This window comes from Berghia stephanieae, chromosome 3 (assembly GCF_034508935.2).
Source record: "Berghia stephanieae isolate SIO BIC M18660-M18661 chromosome 3, UCSD_Bste_1.3, whole genome shotgun sequence".
NCBI lineage: Eukaryota > Metazoa > Mollusca > Gastropoda > Nudibranchia > Aeolidiidae > Berghia > Berghia stephanieae.
This window is the reverse complement of record NC_088362.1, coordinates 299,876-320,941: the sequence shown is the minus strand read 5'-3', so window position 1 is coordinate 320,941 and position 21,066 is coordinate 299,876. Positions and strand designations below refer to the sequence as shown.

Sequence of the window (21,066 nt, the reverse complement as noted above, 5' to 3'; positions counted from 1 at the left end):
CAAAGAATGGGTCACCGAACAAAATTGTTTGGACAGAAGTGTGTCAGAATAGCTTTAACCAATTAAAGGCATTACTCTGTTCAGAACCAATTCTTAAATTACCCGACATATCAAAAGAATTTGTTGTAAGAACTGACGCGTCTGATAAGGGCATCGCAGGTGTACTATTACAGGAGCATGAGGGAACTCTAATGCCTTGCTTATATGCAAGCAGAAAATTATTGGACAGAGAATCACGATACTCTGTAATAGAGCGTGAAGGACTAGCCATCGTCTTTGCTTTAAAGACATTCAGCAGATATCTACTGCTAAAAGAGTTTGTGGTCGAAACGGACCATAAACCACTCACGTACATAAGAAATAACAAAATGAATAATAGTAGAGTACTAGGGTGGAGTCTATTTTTGCAAAATTACACTTTCAGTATCTCTCACATACCAGGCTGTGAAAATATTCACGCCGACCTACTTTCTCGATTAGTATAAACACATGAGAAGGGTATAACTTAACCTCCCATGCATACTGTTAGTTACCTCGCAAACTATGCCAAATCAGAACACACAAATTCGATAATTTTATTTGTAAACATGATGACCCAACTTAATGTAACATTGAGTATTGTTTGGATATATATACCATACCCATTCATGATTTGGGAAATCTTCTCTTTACTATTATTGTTATGAATTTTCACTCATTTATGATTAATAATTGAAATGTCAATATTCCATTTACATTTTCATTCATTTCATTCAGAAAATTACCTTCATATCATCGACTTAAATCATGCTTCATTACCATCACTATTGTTTATCACAATGATTTGTAATCACATTGCCATCATATTGTTTATCACAATGATTTGTAATCACATTACCATCACTATTGTTTATCACAATGATTTGTAATCACATTGCCATCATGTCGTTCATCACAATGATTTGTAATCACAATCTTTCATTGTTATTGTCGCCCATTCATATACCTACGTTAATATAAACATTTCCATGTCTAGTTAATAAATAATTTATTGTAGCACAAATCATAACAATGGATTAATGCTAGAGTATCATGATAGTAAATTTACTTCCGTTTGTAAAATCTATCTTTCCCATAATGGTTAAAGAGTATATTTTAAACGTGGGTGGGGGGTGTCACAGTAAAGATTGTTCACAATTATCTTATTAAATTTTATTTTATTAAGAACTGAATTCATCTCACTCCAGTTATATTTCGGTAGGCTTAGATAAACTTTACCTTCTAATATTAGATCGTCTTTCCTTTTATAGCCTTCCCTCGAATTAATTTCTAATTAGTGAATACTTTTCGTTCTACATTCTGTCACGTAGCCACTTATTATAAAAGCTGATAGGTCTAACACTCTACACTCACTTTCTCTCCACAATCTATGCCGGACGGCCAGTCGCTCTATTCATATATATATACTGGAAGATTTTTATCTTTTGGGACTTTGTAGATATTATATCTACACCATTAAGACGCCGGAGCTTTTAACTTTGATTGTATAATCTTCAAGGATCAAACCCAAGCCCGCTGTACTACACTATAACCTCTTACCAATTGCCTGGAAGTGGAATTTTACGAGTCCAATCCTGTTATCGGAGGAATAGATCATCCAAGCCCATCAACTGCCTGGAAACGTAAACTTACGAACCTGACATATTATCATAAGTTACGTAAAATATTCATACCTCTATTTGTAACTGCCACGATCACTGTTTATCTCTTTTAATTAAATTTCATCATTATTTTTATTTCATTGTAAACAAATCGTTAATTGTTTTTCATTTATAGTAACTAGTAAATTCTGGGGCCTCATTCTACATAGATCTTTATGCATAGTCGAGTAGCTCTTTACTCACTTGAGACCATGACACCTTGTTCCTATTATATTAGAAGTGTAAAACCAGACTTTTGGAGGACTGGACACATACCTTGTTCCTATTATATTAGAAGTGTAAAACCAGACTTTTGAGGACTGGACACTTACCTTGTTCCTATTATATTAGAAGTGTAAAACCAGACTTTTGGAGGACTGGACACATACCTTGTTCCTGTTATATTAGAAGTGTAAAACCATACTTTTGGAGGACTGGACACATACCTTGTTCCTATTATATTAGAAGTGTAAAACCAGACTTTTGAGGACTGGACACATACCTTGTTCCTATTATATTAGAAGTGTAAAACCAGACTTTTGGAGGACTGGACACTTACCTTGTTCCTATTATATTAGAAGTGTAAAACCAGACTTTTGAGGACTGGACACATACCTTGTTCCTATTATATTAGAAGTGTAAAACCAGACTTTTGGAGGACTGGACACATACCTTGTTCCTATTATATTAGAAGTGTAAAACCAGACTTTTGAGGACTGGACACTTACCTTGTTCCTATTATATTAGAAGTGTAAAACCAGACTATTGGAGGACTGGACACATACCTTGTGTCATTCTTCTTCTAGTTTAATGTTTTCTAGTCATCAATATAGATCATCCATCTTCGCTCTTTACGTCCCGTAATCACAGGAATCTGTCTAAAATGCATCCTGAAACTAAAATAGCTGTGCCACCTTTATGTAACCCGTTCACTATTAGTACTGGTTACATACACACTTCCAAGGATTTAGGAACCAGCACAGTAGAGGGTTTGATGTCACAACTTTTCTTCCTTACTCTGGATTCATTTATGCCTGAATTGCATCAACGTTACTGCTTTCATGTTGTAAACCAGAATATAGCATGCTGGGTAAAAGTAAAATCAAACATCAGATTAGGAGAGGAGTTCGGGTATTTAAGCAATTTATACATTTACTTTTACATAATCCATTTTGATATTTCATTTTAAGAAAGATGATTATTATCTTTAGAATGTGCGTCACATTCCTTATCTGTTTCTCTCTCAGCTCCCATTCCTTATCTGTTACTCTCTCAGCTCCCATTCCTTATCTGTTTCTCTCTCAGCTCCCATTCCTTATCTGTTACTCTCTCAGCTCCCATTCCCTCGGTTGGACGAAAATCTGAATACCGATCACTCCCAATTGTCTCTAAGTCTAAGACATATGATTGGTTCGCGTCCATGCATGACATTGTAATATCTTATGTGGTACCTATGCGACTTTGTGGTCTTTTGGTATGACATACGCTTTCAGATCGGACGGTCCTGGGTTTGAGACTCGCTTGCGCATAGTTGTGTCCTTTGAAAAGGCTCTTTACTCACATTCTCTCACCATACTCGGGTGTGAAATGAGTCTCACTGTTAACAGCATTGTCTCTGTCCAGAAAAAAAAATGTAATATCACCTAACAGGTGTCATGTCCCATCCTCCTGTTAAGTGTTGCTGTTGGCCAGGGTCCCCTTGTAAGTCGCTTGAGCACTTTAGTGGATATTGCACTATATAAAAGTTCAATTTTTATTTATTTATTCTTTTGTAGAATGATGTACAACATTACAGATCAGTAAGAAACATAATTTTAAAAGCACTGTCTCTCTATCACTCAAACACCAATGACCAGTGACCATGCAGTGATTTATTTCATCATATTTACCTCTTGTATTTCAAGTGTTGTATTAATCACAAATGCTTGAATGCAGCTTGATAATTCCAAGCTGATTCCATGTTCATAGAGGGCTTAAGGAATACTGAATTTAAAAAGCAGAAAATAGGATTGTTAATCGAATTCTGATGTAAATTGTCTTCTTTTACTGTTTGTTAAACAGAATTCACATTTTTAGCTCAATGGTGGTCGGGAACAGAAGTTCTTCTACACATAAATCCAGACGATTTGAAATATATTGGGAAGGAGCACGTCTTGACCATTATGAACCACAAATATGACATTGATTGGTTGATGGCTTGGATCTTGGCCGAACGCTTCCAGATGTTGGGGGTGAGTGTTAACCCGATTATAACAAGAAATGAAGTGAGTAGGAAAGTGCCAGAAGACAACAGAGAATAAAAACGTCCCGTAAACTTACTGATATCACAACTCTGCCTAGCTGGGGAGATCGTGACTCTACCATATGAGCTATCCACGATCTCCCTGGCCAGGCGGAGTTGTCATAGCAGGAAGGTTGCCGGTTCGAGCCCTCATCGCTGCCGCAAAGTTTTTATTCTCTGTTGTCTTCTGGCACTTTCCTACTCACTTCATTTCTTGATATTATCAACATAAGTGCCTGCTCCACTCACTTTTCTGAATGTTAACCTGATTATAATTTACCTGTCACATAAGCTGATACCTAATTATCTCTCCCTCTAAATCTCTAACAGATTTATTTTTAAATTGTTTTTCTGGCTTTGACAAGTTTTTAAAAAAAAGTCACTTTGATCGACCTGTAAAAAATGGATGGCACAGAATTTCTACTTCTAAGAAGTTTATAAGTGAAAAAAAAAGTGGGAGTCGGCTTTGATGTTGAAAAGTGGGAGTCGGCTTTGATGTCGAAAAGTGGGAGTTGGCTTTGATGTCGAAAAGTGGGAGTCGGCTTTGATGTCGAAAAGTGGGAGTTGGCTTTGATGTCGAAAAGTGGGAGTCTGCTTTGATGTCGAAAAGTGGGAGTTGGCTTTGATGTCGAAAAGTGGGAGTCGGCTTTGATGTCGAAAAGTGGGAGTTGGCTTTGATGTCGAAAAGTGGGAGTCGGCTTTGATGTCGAAAAGTGGGAGTTGGCTTTGATGTCGAAAAGTGGGAGTCGGCTTTGATGTCGAAAAGTGGGAGTCGGCTTTGATGTCGAAAAGTGGGAGTAGGCTTTGATGTCGAAAAGTGGGAGTAGGCTTTGATGTCGAAAAGTGGGAGTCGGCTTTGATGTCGAAAAGTGGGAGTCGGCTTTGATGTCGAAAAGTGGGAGTCGGCTTTGATGTCGAAGCTAAAATTTTAAAAATAGTAAACAGTCCCCAATAAGGCCGATGAAAATAAAATATAAATCTGCTGTTTCACCCACCGTTTTTCAAATGCTTTAAGCAGCACGAATGCACTTTGATTAAACTTAATCAAACAGAGTGCCTGCATTCAATAACGCCAGGAAATACTGAACTTCCTCAAACCGCCTCTTAACTGGACATGGCAGAACTGCATCAAATATGTGCAGATGGAAACTTGGAAACAGTGATACCTGCCAGAAATGTCAGGCAGGCCCAGAGACCAGCGATCACATCGTCCTCCACTGTCCAGTCACTAAACTTGAAGGTGGCTACGAAACCATCCTTAGGGCGGAGGAAGACTTTAGAAGCTGGGTTGATGAATTACATTTGGAGGTGTAGCCATACGCTACTACTACTATCAAACAGATGTAAGAATGTCATATTCTTCCATCCATTTTTTTTTCCTTCTAAAATGAGGTGTAGCACTGTAGAGCATGTAATGAAAAGGATAATAACAATGCTGTAGAAATTCCCACTTTTATGTTGGCATACTATCTATATTTAAACTCAAGACAGGATATTGATGAATTTTGTGTTTTCAATCAGACTCGCTCGGTGCATGGTTGAGTCCTTGGAAAAAGCTCTTTACTCACATTCTCTCACTGTACTCAGGTGTAAAATGAATACCTGGCTGTTAACAGCATTGTCTCTGTCTGAAAAAATTGTAATACCACCTTACAGGTTTCATGTCTCTTCCTTAGTGTTAAGTGTTGCTTTAGCCAGGGAGCCCTTGTAAAGTGCTTTGAGCACGTTTAGTGGATATTGCGCTATTTAACAAAAAAGCTCAACTAATATTGTAAGGCTTTTCTGCTACCTGATTCTATGTTAAAGTCTTAGATTTAAATAGATAAATACGAACATTTGTGTAGGGGTTAATGATGCTCAATGTATTTATTCCCCCCAGCAGGCCATGTAGAACCATATTTCCATATTGTACAGTTAAAGTCACCTGTCAGGCACCCTTTTTGTTCTAAAACTTCTGCCATTGCTTATTGCTTGTTTCTCATATTCACATCTGATTTGGGTGGAGTAATGTGTTTGAAATGCCTTAGCCAAGGACACAATGCTAGGACCAGAGCTGTTTATGGTTACTAATATACTACCACCAATCTGACCACTGACCACACTTTGTGACAAGTTGAGAACCTTTCCATTGAGGGCTACTCACGCCATATGTCATAAACAATGTGAGGGAGTTCATGTTTTGGTGTTTAAAAAAACAATAACAAAATAATTGCTCTATTTTTTGGGTTTTATGATTACTATTATCTATCGGGGTCCTGATAGCTCAGTTGGTAGAGCACTCACTTCACAAGCAAAGGGACCAAGATCGATCCCAGGTGCAGTCGTGTCCACCCAGCAGTGAATGGGTAGTTGAGTCTGTCAGATTTGGTGGAGAGTACTTTGTGATAGACTAGCATCCTATCCAAACGATACTAAGCAATTGCTATTGTCCGTTTCACGATATAGAAACCGGGATAAACTCTGGCTCCATGGGCCTGATGACCCTGAAGGACTTTTTATTATTATCTGTTACTCTCAAACAACTGATGTCCTTTTCCAGAATACCAAGATCTACGGTAAACAGATTCTCAGGTTCGTGCCACTCATCGGATGGGCTTGGTACTTCACGGAGAGTATTTTCTTGAAGCGTCAATGGGATCATGACAAGGAGGTGATTCGTCGGGACTTGAAGCAAGCAACGGACTACCCTCCTGGCTATTATGTCACAGTAAGTATGACATTGCACTTTCCATTTATGTCATCACAAGGTCAGGGTCAGGGAATGGATTCAACACTGGGTTTCTTGAAGAAGTGGACTGTACAGAAATGGATATTTGAACAAAGCTTTGATAAAGAAAAAAAAAGAGAAATGGAGCTTTTCAGTCTCTGACTATTTCTCACATGAACACCCCCCCCCCCACCCCCCAAAAATACTTTTAGGAGTTAGTTGATGATGAGTTTGAACTTAACGCATTCTTTGTTATGTAATTTGTTCTTTATTTTAAGATTTTATGTCAGTATGTTTTTCAAACCATTGAATTAGGGTGTAAGAATAGCCTTTGAATCACTTGAATGACAGACAGTTGGATCTTCTTCATATGTTGGATGGATGAAGGGTCATCAATAAGCATATTATTATCGCCGGGGTCATTGGCAATGCCCAGCCGAGCCTAAGTAGTAGGCCTATATAACATGATAAGTTTATTTTACATATATAAAAGGTTGTGTCTATCATTATTTTTGTTTGCTTTAGTATTACTGAAATTTGACCATTAATTACTGATGAGTTTTGTAGTACTTACTGAATTTGAAATTTTCAAGTAGGCAGGTATGATTAGGGCGTCTGCCATTGATCTGATAGTTTAGAGCCAGTTACTAAGTTACCATGCGTCATTACGAGGGAAGTGACGTTACGACTGTTGAACGTATTTTGAGGACAACAGTAGATGTGTGAACCAAATCAAGGACAACAGTAGATGTGTGAACCAAATCAAGGACAACAGTAGATGTGTGAACCAAATCAAGGACAACAGTAGATATGTGAACCAAATCGAGGACAACAGTAGATGTGTGAACCAAATCAAGGACAACAGTAGATGTGTGAACCATATCAAGGACAACAGTAGATGTGTGAACCAAATCAAGGACAACAGTAGATGTGTGAACCAAATCAGGACAACAGTAGATGTGTGAACCAAATCAAGGACAACAGTAGATATGTGAACCAAATCAAGGACAACAGTAGTATGTGAACCAAATCAAGGACAACAGTAGATGTGTGAACCAAATCAAGGACAACAGTAGATATGTGAACCAAATCGAGGACAACAGTAGATGTGTGAACCAAATCAAGGACAACAGTAGATTGTGAACCAAATCAAGGACAACAGTAGATGTGTGAACCAAATCAAGGACAACAGTAGATGTGTGAACCAAATCAATGACAACAGTAGATGTGTGAACCAAATCAAGGACAACAGTAGATGTGTGAACCAAATCAAGGACAACAGTAGATATGTGAACCAAATCAAGGACAACAGTAGATGTGTGAACCAAATCGAGGACAACAGTAGATGTGTGAACCAAATCAAGGACAACAGTAGATGTGTGAACCAAATCAAGGACAACAGTAGATGTGTGAACCAAATCAAGGACAACAGTAGATTGTGAACCAAATCAAGGACAACAGTAGATGTGTGAACCAAATCAAGGACAACAGTAGATGTGTGAACCAAATCAAGGACAACAGTAGATGTGTGAACCAAATCAAGGACAACAGTAGATGTGTGAACCAAATCAAGGACAACAGTAGATTGTGAACCAAATCAAGGACAACAGTAGATGTGTGAACCAATCAGGACAACAGTAGATGTGTGAACCAAATCGAGGACAACAGTAGATGTGTGAACCAAATCAAGGACAACAGTAGATAGTGAACCAAATCAAGGACAACAATCAGAGTGTGAACCGAATCGAGGTCAACGTAGATGTGTGAACCAAATCGAGGACAACAGTAGATGTGTGAACCAAATCAAGGACAACAGTAGATGTGTGAACCAAATCGAGGACAACAGTAGATGTGTGAACCAAATCGAGGACAACAGTAGATGTGTGAACCAAATCAAGGACAACAGTAGATGTGTGAACCAAATCAAGGACAACAGTAGATATGTGAACCAAATCGAGGACAACAGTAGATGTGTGAACCAAATCAAGGACAACAGTAGATATGTGAACCAAATCAAGGACAACAGTAGATGTGTGAACCGAATCGAGGTCAACTGTAGATGTGTGAACCAAATCGAGGACAACAGTAGATGTGTGAACCAAATCTAGGACAACGGTAGATGTGTGAACCAAATCGAGGTCAACAGTAGATATGTGAACCAAATCGAGGACAACAGTAGATGTGTGAACCAAATCGAGGACAACAGTAGATTGTGAACCAAATCAAGGACAACAGTAGATATGTGAACCAAATCGAGGACAACAGTAGATGTGTGAACCAAATCAGGACAACATAGATATGTGAACCAAATCAAGGACAACAGTAGATGTGTGAACCAAATCGAGGACAACAGTAGATGTGTGAACCAAATCGAGGACAACAGTAGATGTGTGAACCAAATCAAGGACAACAGTAGATGTGTGAACCAAATCAGGACAACATAGATGTGTGAACCAAATCAAGGACAACAGTAGATGTGTGAACCAAATCAAGGACAACAGTAGATGTGTGAACCAAATCAAGGACAACAGTATGACAAAAGTATGTGTGAACCAAATCAAGGACAACAGTAGATATGTGAACCAAATCAAGGACAACAGTAGATGTGTGAACCAAATCAAGGACAACAGTAGATGTGTGAACCAAATCGAGGACAACAGTAATGTGTGAACCAAATCGAGGACAACAGTAGATGTGTGAACCAAATCGAGGACAACAGTAGATGTGTGAACCAAATCAAGGACAACAGTAGATATGTGAACCAAATCAAGGACAACAGTAGATATGTGAACCAAATCAAGGACAACAGTAGATGTGTAAACCAAATCAAGGACAACAGTAGATGTGTGAACCAAATCAAGGACAACAGTAGATGTGTGAACCAAATCGAGGACAACAGTAGATGTGTGAACCAAATCAAGGACAACAGTAGATATGTGAACCAAATCAAGGACAACAGTAGATATGTGAACCAAATCAAGGACAACAGTAGATATGTGAACCAAATCAAGGACAACAGTAGATATGTGAACCAAATCAAGGACAACAGTAGATATGTGAACCAAATCAAGGACAACAGTAGATATGTGAACCAAATCAAGGACAACAGTAGATGTGTGAACCAAATCCAGTCTTATAGATCTTTTGATCATTCATTTGTTTATTTGGATGTAACAGCATAGGACTTAGTGCTTACAAAGGACTATGTTTTCTATTATATTTTCAGAAAGCAAACATTGTTGTTAATTTTGATAGAATTTACAAACCTCACTTCATCCCCCCCCCCTGCTTTCCCATTCTGATATTTTGATAATGATTAGAATATTACAGCCAAAACGTTGATGAGGCAGTGAAATATGATTTCATCTTATGTTTGCAGCTTTTACTGTTCCCTGAAGGGACGAGATTCACAGAAGAGAAGCACAAAGCAAGTGAAGAAATTTGTCGCCAAAAAGGCTACCCAATATTAAAACACGTATTGTTGCCAAGACCGAAAGGTTTTATCATTTCAATCGAAGGCTTGAAAGGACACTGTGAGTTTGTTGTCATCAATTTAACTTTCTCCTGCTTTCTTCCTTTTATCTAATCTCACATTGTATTGAGTTTTGTCTTACTTGTGATCAAAACTCTTTATTTTAAAAAAATGTTGTTGTTGTTGTTAATTTTAAAAATTTGATATATATCGCTCTCTTATTTGCTAGGGAAGGCCATATAGGGCAGCTATGTTACAAATCCACTACTCTCTCTCTGAGGTGAAGACCATATAGCTGTATCACGCTGGTTGCTGGGTGGGGTTCCTGACCTCCCATAGTGGACAGGGGGTACATCCTGTGGCTTCTATCTCCTTATATCTGTTTTCCAACATGCTTTCTGTCTTTGTCCTGGTCCTGGCCGGAGTCCTAGCTGGGAGGGAAACAGTCAAATGCCAAATTATTCTTTTGGGAGATGATATTTTTTTCCTTGTAAATCATCTCTCTGTTATGTATTATTAATTATATTTGTTGTTTTGAGTGTATAATGTAAGCATTTGAGTGTATTTCTCTTTGTTGGATTTTGTGCTTGTGTCTGGATGAGACTTATAGGTGATCTCTGACTAAGTACATTGGTGGTATGCTCTAGGAATCTACATCTGATCCCTATTTGTTCCTAGTTCCCCTATGTCTTACTTTTTCTTGGGTGCTTTAATTGTAATTCTAGAACTTTTTACTATCCCATTTTCTTCCTTTTTACTGGCGCTGATATAACCTAAATGTGTTGCGAGCGACGTAAAATCCTTAAAAACAAAAACAAACCACTCTGGTAGCATGAGGCACCAATCTGGTAGCATGAGGCACCAATCTGGTAGCATGAGGCACCAATCTGGTAGCATGAGGCACCAATCTGGTAGCATGAGGCACCAATCTCTTATTCATTATATGGCAGAGCCAGAGCACTCACACGATTGGCAGAGGTGACAGTGACAGGCCTTTTCTAGAACTTACTGAAAGTCTGATGAAAATTGGACTTTGATTAGGGTTGCTTTCTCTTGTGGGTCAGCTGATATCTTAACAATTTGCTGTACACGAATGTGTGCAGTTCTTTTACTATTATTATTATTATTATTATTATTATTATTATTATTATTATTATTATTATTATTATTATTATTATTATTATTATTATTATTATTATTATTATTATTATTATTATTATTATTATTATTATTATTATTATTATTATTTTATTATTATTATTATTTATTATTATTATTATTATTGTTATTGTTATTATTATTATTATTATTAGTAGTAGTAGTAGATTAGTAGTAGTAGTCATAGTAGTAGTAGTCGTTGATTATTATTATTGCTACTATTATTGTTATTATTATTATTGTCATCCTCATCCTCATGAAATGACTGGACCACCTAGCTGTTAGGTTTAATTCGTTCAAACAAAGTGCCGAAGATCTGGATAGATAGATAGATAGGTTAACTGTTAGATTTAGTTCACATTCAAATAAAGTGCTTTAGATATAGTAATGTCTTTTTCATTTTTTTAAAGTTCGGTTTTTCAATGTATGTTTTCCTCCTAGTTCCCACAATCCTTAACTGTACAGTTGGATTTCCTCCCGATGGACCAGCACCAACAATGATGAACATCATCAGTGGAAAACCGTTAATCTCACATTTTTTTGCAGAGTAAGTCTTTTGCCATTTCTTCTATTTTTTAAAATACATTTTTATGTCTGTTCCCCGATGATGAAATTATTTGGCTTGATGATGTTCATGATTTGAAAGACAAAGTGGGGAAGAAGCCCGTTTTGACCATAAAATGTTAGAAGGAAGAGTTGTGTCACCATCCACTCATTATAATAATGTAACAAAATTCATACCTCCCAAAACATGGTAATAGGGAAATGTATTTTCAACTCAGTAAAACAGTGAGTTTCATTTACTTATTTCTTAAGTTGTTTTATCACCGCTAAAAATTGAGAATACTCTGTACTTGATAATCGGCCATTGTTATAAAAATGCATTCTTTTCTTTCCCCTTGTGTGACAGACGCATTCCAATCAATAGTGTGCCTGCAGACTCAGATGAAGCCTGTGCTGATTGGCTGAGACAGTTGTTCAAAAGAAAGGTTTGTTTGTCCCAATTTTTGATTCAAAGTTTTAAGAATTCAAGAACAATTTTAAAAAGAAGTGAAATTTACCCTTATTGTTTCAATTCACACATTTGGATTATAAAAATTTGTTGACTTTAAGCAATCAGGGCTGAGAATCTTCTGCCTAAAGGCGGATTTCAGCCTAAATAGTGGTTTATGTGCGGCTATGTGGTCTAGTGGTATGACACTCGCTTTCAGATCGGAAGGTCCTGGGTTCGAGCCTCGCATTCGGCGCATAGTTGAGTCCTTGGAGAAGGCTCTTTACTCACACTCTCTCACCGTACTCAGGTGTAACATGAGTACTTGGCCGTTAACAGCGTTGTCTTTGTCCAAACATAAATTCGCATAACAGGCGTCATGTCCCGTTCTAAATGTTACGTGTTGCTGTTGGCCAGGGACCCCTTGTAAAGCGCTTTGAGCACGTTTAGTGGATATTGCGCTATATAAAAGCTCAAATTTTTTTTTATCTCCACCCATCACCATCACAATTGTGCCTTTTAAAAAGACTCACCACAACCACTACATCAACATCCCCATCACCACTACTTTTACAACCACCACCTGTACAACTACCACCACATCATCATTCCTATCACCATTACTACTGCAACCACCACCACATCATCATCCCTACCACCACCACCACCACTACTACAACTACCACCACCACTACAGCTACAACCACTACTACTACAACTACCATCTTCCGCGGATCCACGGAATTGTACTGAAATTTTAATTTATAGGTTATTTTTGCATGGATGGTTCATGATCTAAGCGGTGAAAAATTTCCTCCTTTTTAGTGACCAGTCTCCCCCCTGAAGCAATGTAAATAGATTTTATCCACTTTCAAAGGAAAACGGAAAACTTGAATTTCCAACCAGCCATTTGAAACGGAACAACAACAAAACAAGAAACTCAGCATTTAATTTTGAAATCCCCGACTCAAGAACAAACCATCATCTTTACTCTTTCTTCTCCTCCACCATTCGACTATGGAAATCCCTACCAACCACTTGTAAACAAGCCCTTTCGACTGATGACTTCAAAAAATCGCTCCCTGCTTCCCTCTAAAACCCCTGTTACTGAAAAGATGGCCACACAATCTTCAGCCTGAAACTTTGGCCTTAATGGAAGAAGAAGAAAGAAACAAAGTATTTGATATCAGAATGTTAGTGCTTGAAATGATGAACTGTGTCTCACAGTGTTTTAAATGAAATGTGCAATAGTTTTTCAATCTCTAAAATCCAAGTGATAAAAATGAGCCAAGAATTCATGTTATGATTTCATTTTGGAGAAACATTTTTTTTTCATAGAATTTTAAAAAGTATATGGATGCAAGTAGGTTATGATTATGATGGTTAATAAACAAATACATTGATATGGCTTGGGCTGATGACGATGTGTACAATAATAACGACTGGATAATGGTGATAGAAAAATGGATTTACGAAATCTGCAATGTAAAAAATCAGAAGTCCTTCAGAACCAAAGTAAGGTCCATGGAACCAAAATTTATCCTGATTTTCCAAGCTTTAGATGGACTGTATTAATTTCTTGCTACCTTTTGGACAGAATGTTGGTCTTTTACAAATTATTTTTTGCCAGATCCAATAGACTCACTGACCAATCTATGCTGGGTTGATAGAGGTGTTAGATATGGTCCTTTTTGATGTAGAGATGAGCGTTGTACCAACTTAGTTATTAGGACTCTTGTAAGCTGCTGGTGGCTAAGATATAGAAAAGTGAGTGGAGCAGGCACTTATGTTGATATAGAAAAGTGAGTGGAGCAGGCACTTATGTTGATATAGAAAAGTGAGTGGTGCAGGCACTTATGTTGATATAGAAAAGTGAGTGGAGCAGACACTTATGTTGATATAGAAAAGTGAGTGGAGCAGTCACTTATGTTGATATAGAAAAGTGAGTGGAGCAGGCACTTATGTTGATATAGAAAAGTGAGTGGAGCAGACACTTATGTTGATATAGAAAAGTGAGTGGAGCAGGCACTTATGTTGATATAGAAAAGTGAGTGGAGCAGGCACTTATGTTGATATAGAAAAGTGAGTGGAGCAGACACTTATGTTGATATAGAAAAGTGAGTGGAGCAGGCACTTATGTTGATATAGAAAAGTGAGTGGAGCAGACACTTATGTTGATATAGAAAAGTGAGTGGAGCAGGCACTTATGTTGATATAGAAAAGTGAGTGGAGCAGACACTTGTTGATATAGAAAAGTGAGTGGAGCAGATACTTATGTTGATATAGAAAAGTGAGTGGAGCAGACACTTATGTTGATATAGAAAAGTGAGTGGAGCAGACACTTATGTTGATAATAACAAGAAATGAAATGAGAAGGAAAGTGCCAGATGACAACAAAGAATCAAAACTTTGCGGTGGAGATGGGGGTTCAAACCTGCGACCTTACTGGTACGACAAATCTGCCTGGCCGAGGAGCTCGTGACTCTACCATATGAGCTATCCACGACCCCATCGTGGTTCGAGCCCCCCCCATCTCTGCCACCCAACTTTTATTCTCTGTTGTCTACTCACTTCCTTTATTGTTATGTTTATATTTGTTACTTTCTTTATTTTTATTCATTTATTTTGTTATTTTTAATTCACTCATTTTGATTGATCCTTCCATGACAGGATGACTTATACGACTGTTACATCCAGACTGGCAAATTCCCTGGGGATCCCATCATCATCCCCAAGCGCATCAACGATTTACTCATGTGGGCATTCTGGGCCATCTTATTGTGTGTCCCGTTATTTGTGGTGCTCGTCAAAGTGTTTGTGGCTGGTGCCTGGTATCACCAGATATCTGTGGTAGCTGTTGCTATTTTAGGTACAGATTTCCTTTTCTACACTTCTCCATCTTTTAGAAATTTGTATGCAACCAACCGTCTTATATTATGATATTATTGATGGTCAGTGGTTCAAACCTCTGAAGTCCCGATGTTCACGATCGCGGATCAAAACTCTGAAGTCTACATACGAGCTTTGCCTACTGTGTTTTATTTGATTTTGGGTGGATCAGACCTCTGATTACATCAAAACCAAAATTAAATAAAACATGGTACACAAAGCTCGTATGTAGACTTCGCAGTTTGATCCACCGCCCGTCGATGTTATGCTGAGATAAATAGTACGTTGAAAATTGATTTTAGAATTAAAATGATGATAGATTTGTAATGTGGGTTTCTTGCAACGTAACCAATTGCATTTATTCCCACATCCTGATATACCACCACGTAGAGTCTGTGGGTTACACATCAACTAGATTGTTTCTTTTGTTTAGACACTCCTGACTCCTGATGGTTTTTCCACCAATCTGTGGAAATCTGTGAATTTTGAATCATGGGACTAATTGTCTCCTTTTGAAAAGGACAACAACTTCCCCAATCAATGTACCTACTGGTAGTGAGAAAGTTGATGTGTGCTGGAACAAACCTTGAAAGCATCATGCAAGATGTGCTGGAGGGTTACCACACCTCGATATCCATCGGCGACCGCCCGTTGTCTAATTTAAGATTTGCGGACGATATTGACCACTGTCAGGCACAGAACCGGAACTACAAGCCTTAACAAACCGCCTAGCTGAATGTGCATCACAATACAGAATGGAAATAAGTACCGAGAAGTCTAAATCTTGGTGAACAGCAACGCAGAAAGCAACACAAACACCACAGTGGGAAATGAAAAGCTAAAAGAGGTCACGACATTCAAATAGCTAGCAAAATCAAACTAAGCAAAGATGGGACTAGCACAATTGAAATTCGAAGGAGAATTGCAATGGTAACATCAGTGATGACTCAATTAACAAAGATTTGGAAAAGTAGCATGAGTCTTAAGGTAAAGGTCAAACTGTATAAATCACTGGTGTTGTCAACCTTGTTGTACAGATGCGAAGCCTGGACACTTATAATGGATGCACAATGGCGCATAAAGGCGTTTGAAAGCAAGTGCTATAGAAGACTGCTATGCGTGTCATATACGGAGCATCGCACAAACGAAGACGTCCTGGAAGAAATAGAAGCTCGGGCAGACCCACAAGAACCTCTTCTAGTGACTGTGAAGCGCAGAAAACTGTCCTGGTTTGGACACCATACTCGACACGATAGCCTGAGCAGGACAGTCCTACAGGGCACAGTCGAAGGCCAGCGCAGAAGAGGGCGCCAAAGGAAGATGTGGCTGGACAATATAAAAGAATGGACAGAGATGTCGGTTCCGGGGCTGCTACATAGGGCTAGCAACAGGCAGACATGGAGGAAGACTGTAACTTCTGCTTCACGCAAGTCCCCCCGACGACCATCCGGTCATGGGATTGAGTGAGTAGAACAAACAGGTGTCGATGTCCCGCTCCCAATCAATAATAGTTTATCATCTCTCTTGATCCAAAAATGGGAGGGAGAGGGGGGGGGGGAGATAAATGCAGTATGAAGGGGCCTTTAAAAAAGTTGAGCTTTTATATAGCACAATACCCACTAAACACGCTCCAAGTGTTTTACAAAAGGGCCCCTGACCAACAGAAACACATAACATAAAGAACAAGACATGATGCCAGTTAAGCAATAATACAATTTTTTTCCATGTTAATGGCCAGGTACTCATTTTACACCCGAGTATGGTGAGAGAATGTGAGTAAAGAGTCTTTTCCAGTGCTTTTGTCTGGATGAGAGTTCTTTTGGTGATCTCAAATTATTTCACTGATAGTGTGCTCTTGGAATCTTCATCTGTTCTCCATTTGAACCATTCCCCTCTGTCTTACTTTTTCTTGTGCTTTGAATTGTAATTCTTGATTTTTTATTTTTTTTTGCTATCTCATTTTCTTCCATTTTACTGGTACTGAAATGACCTATTTGTGTCGCAATGCTGCAAAACCCTGATATTGAAACAAAACAAAATACTCTGTAGTAGCTTTAGTCGTTATTTCAATCAATAGATTTATATTAATTGTGTTCAAAAGTCCACTTGAGAGTTAGGCAGGTTTTATTATTTCGTTGTTAGTTTAATTAACAAATAGTTTAACACAAATTATATTTTTCTTCAGGTTCTTATGCCACAAGATGGTTGATTACAGTCTCTGAAATAGAGAAAGGATCTTCCTATGGAAAAACAGAACACGGTGATGCTTCGAAAAAAGTTGATTAGAGATACCAGAACTACAGGACTAATTATCCATGTCTCAGTGTAATGAAATTTACCCATGCTGAAACCTTTGAGGCTTAAAAGTGATGGATTGAATGTCAAAATGTTGCTGCTTGAAGCTCGAAGGAAAAAATAATGATAAGCATTGAAATGCAAGCTTCAATTTATTAAACAAAGACAGATACTGTAGACGTTTTGGGTTTCCCCTTTATCAATAAAACTCGATGAATGAAACACTAAGGATGAATTTGTCTTTATTGTTTCATTCATCATGTTTTGTTGATAAAGGAGAAACCTGAAACGTCCACAGTGTCCGTCCTCGTTTAATAAATGGAAGCTTACATTTCAATACTGATGGATATTCTTTTTTTTTGGATTGAATGTGGCCTTTGATATTGTAGTCATTAGTATCATATTGGCTTCTTGTTGGGAAAATCATAACTTTTAGATAACTTTCAGAGATTATTACTATTTCATGGTTTTACATGGGCTTCATGATAAATGGTGACGATATTTATTTTAATTTGCTTACAGCGAAACCTATCTCTGGATTTTGACAACTTGAAACTGTGGCCAATTCTATTTTGGGTGATTGGAAATTCCCCTTGCAAACACTTTATTTTGATTTGACAAATTTATTTCATATTTGCTTCCATACAACATCTCAAGTTCAAAAAGATTTTAGCTTTACATCCAGTGTGTTAATTTCGAGTTGTTCAATGATACAATTTTATGACTTTTATCATGTCTCTGACATCTCCTATGTTTTATACATTTTTGTACGCCAATTTGCAGAGAGTCAAAAATAATTTATGATCATATAAACTGTGCTTTCATGTCATGCTATGTATACTATGATATGTTATCAGCATCATTTTACCTACAAGTCATTTATCAATTATTTATTTTATATTGCAGTTTTTGAAAATAATTTATATTTTGTGAATTATTTTGTATTTATGTGTGACACATCTTGATTGTAGAGTTGTTTTATTTCATCCCAATGTCAAACGTGACTTTTAACTCATTATGCCTTACCAATGTGAATGAGTCACTTCTTATCGATTTTTGTTTGCTAAAATATTCTCAAGTCTTTTATTTCAATTTTCAAATGATGTATAAAATAATAACGACCAACAGAATTCTATGATCTTGCCTCCGCCGTCCACTATTACGTTTTTGTGATATAAAATGCGTTTTCTGCTAAGGCTTGTTACTTTGGAATGGGAGAAGTTTATTCAAGGTCAATAGCCCAGGATTTTTGAACTGATTTATCAAAAAAATTCAAGTTATCAGTTATGAAATAAATAGTAAAGATGTGTTTGAAATTTTATGTAATAAGTTATAAGAGTTGGCTTGGTAATGATTTTTGACTTTGAGATATTTATTTCTTCTTATTATAAATTAAAAAATACACTACCAAGTTATAGAGATAAAAAAAAGAGAGCGAATCTTTGTAGCATTTTACCTTCAATGAGGACCTGGTCGATAAATTGACGGACTGGCATCAGCAAGCAATGTATAATATTTCAATGATTTATTGAAATAGCAAAGCAGGTTGCAGATGCAATGGCAGCACTTATTCTACAATCTCTCAACACTAATCTTGCATCATCCTCTTTTTGCTTAAATAGTAAACGTTTGATTCTCGAAAGATGTCAATATAACACAGAAATTGATCGTTAATTTGATAATGCTTCTTCTCATTTTGTTTGCTTTTGAAAAACAATTTAATGGGATGAATGATTTATTGTACTTATGATAAACCATGATATTAACAGGCGTCTACCTTGAAGACACAAACCTATGGCACGAAATAGACTTACGGTTCTATTTTGATGTGACTTCTAGGACTCTTGCGTGTTAATGATTATCAAATAGTAAAGCCAACATGACAGCGGAAGCATTTGTACTCGTTGCTATAAACCTGATGTGCTTTATCATTGATATTTTGATAGTCTGTATTACACGACACTGCAAATCATTTCACATGTACTAAGTGGTGCATTTTGATAGTTTATATACATAGTCTACATTCTCACTTACACGATCAGTTTTCCTTTTTTAATAGAACATATACTGTCATTTAATGTCACAGTTTACATTTTCATGTTTTAAAATCGTACTTATTAAGGTTTAAAAAAAAAAAAAAAATAACGCACAAACATTTTAGTTTTAAAGCACGTTGAAATGTTCCGGAATTTTCAGTTTCCTGTTTAACTCTGCGTCTATTTTAAATGACCTTGACCTATAGTTGGTCTCAATTCTGCTCTGTCATTCATCCTGTCTGATCAGATTGTTTATCTGTATTATGCGATGTCTGCAAATGTCTTTCTTTTTATTTTATTTATTATTTGTGATCTCTACACTTTAATTCTTTTGAGTTCAAAACGAATTGAAATTTGATTGTCCATTTATATATGAATATGTGAGAGTTATTGTCCATAAAATATGAAATTCATGAAAATGATACATCCTGCAATCATGAATATTACCTTTGCTCAATATCGAATGTTTATGTCATGCGGTTATTGTTGTCTTAAAAAATAGAAAATATAATAAATATACACATACAACTTTTCTAAGTGACTTTTAATAAGACATCTCAATGCACCGTTAAGATGACACATGTTCCCTTGGAATCCCCCTCCCTCCCCCTGTGACCATGTGGTCTTAATGGTATAGTAATTGCTGAAGGCAGAACGTTTCACCCTCAATGGTTCAACAACCCACAAGGAGGTGGATGTCTACACACTACACACTAAATGAAATGTTAGAGATATCAAAACAAATGAAAAGAAATGAAAGATGAATGACAAATTTGTAGTTATGATTAATTGTCATTTAAAACTTTTTCTTTTTCGTTTTTTGAATATCACTTTGTTTTGTTTTTTTTGGTTTCTTTTGATTTGTTTTGATTTGTTCTTGTATGACGGAGTGAAATGTTCTATCTTCATGAGGTTTTCAAGTCATTCCAATGATTTCTATATTGCTATTTGTCACAATGTGTCTTCTTGATAGGCTTGTTGGGTATACTTGAAACACTAACAAATCTAATGTATAAACTACTCAACATATCCTAAAGACTTTGATTTTCAGTCGTCCAAATATAAAGTTTACTTTTTTGAAAACAATTCCATTTCTGTCTGAATAGTTTATAAAAACTCATTTGATTCAATCGTAAGTGACAGTATGAGCACATTTAATCAAGAAGTTGTTTTTATTTAGACATCTGGGTGGGGTTCCTGACCTCCCATAGTGGGCAGGGAGGTACATACTGTGTCTTTTATCCCCTTATATCTGTTTTCCAACATGCTCTCGCTCTCTGTCTTTGTCTTGGAATGAGATTGGTTTTGTCCTGGCCCAAGCTGGGAGGGAAACAGTCAAATGCATAGTTATTGTTTTGGGAGATGATATTTTTTTCCTTGTCAATCATCTCTCTGTAATGTATTATTGTTATTTTAATGTATAATGTAAACATTTGAGTGTATTTCTCTTTGTTTGATTTTGTGCTTGTGTCCGGATGGGACTTATAGGTAATCTCAAACTAAGTACATTGATGGTATGCTCTTGGAATCTACATCTGATCCCTATTTGTTCCCAGTT

General features: G+C 37.0%; 1 protein-coding gene across 1 annotated transcript in view; it reads left to right on the top strand.

Moving 5' to 3' along the window:
• LOC144966965 (1-acyl-sn-glycerol-3-phosphate acyltransferase delta-like) overlaps window positions 1–20,548 on the top strand; it is a 38,036-nt gene extending 17,488 nt beyond the window's left edge. The window contains exons 3-9 of the mRNA XM_078903658.1: window positions 3,741–3,910; window positions 6,500–6,667; window positions 10,047–10,200; window positions 11,739–11,844; window positions 12,208–12,286; window positions 14,959–15,157; window positions 17,363–20,548. Of these exons, the coding sequence (XP_078759784.1) occupies window positions 3,741–3,910; window positions 6,500–6,667; window positions 10,047–10,200; window positions 11,739–11,844; window positions 12,208–12,286; window positions 14,959–15,157; window positions 17,363–17,463 (977 nt within the window). The 3' untranslated portion in view covers window positions 17,464–20,548. The remainder of the gene's footprint in view (window positions 1–3,740; window positions 3,911–6,499; window positions 6,668–10,046; window positions 10,201–11,738; window positions 11,845–12,207; window positions 12,287–14,958; window positions 15,158–17,362) is intronic.
• The last annotated feature ends 518 nt before the right edge of the window (window positions 20,549–21,066 follow it).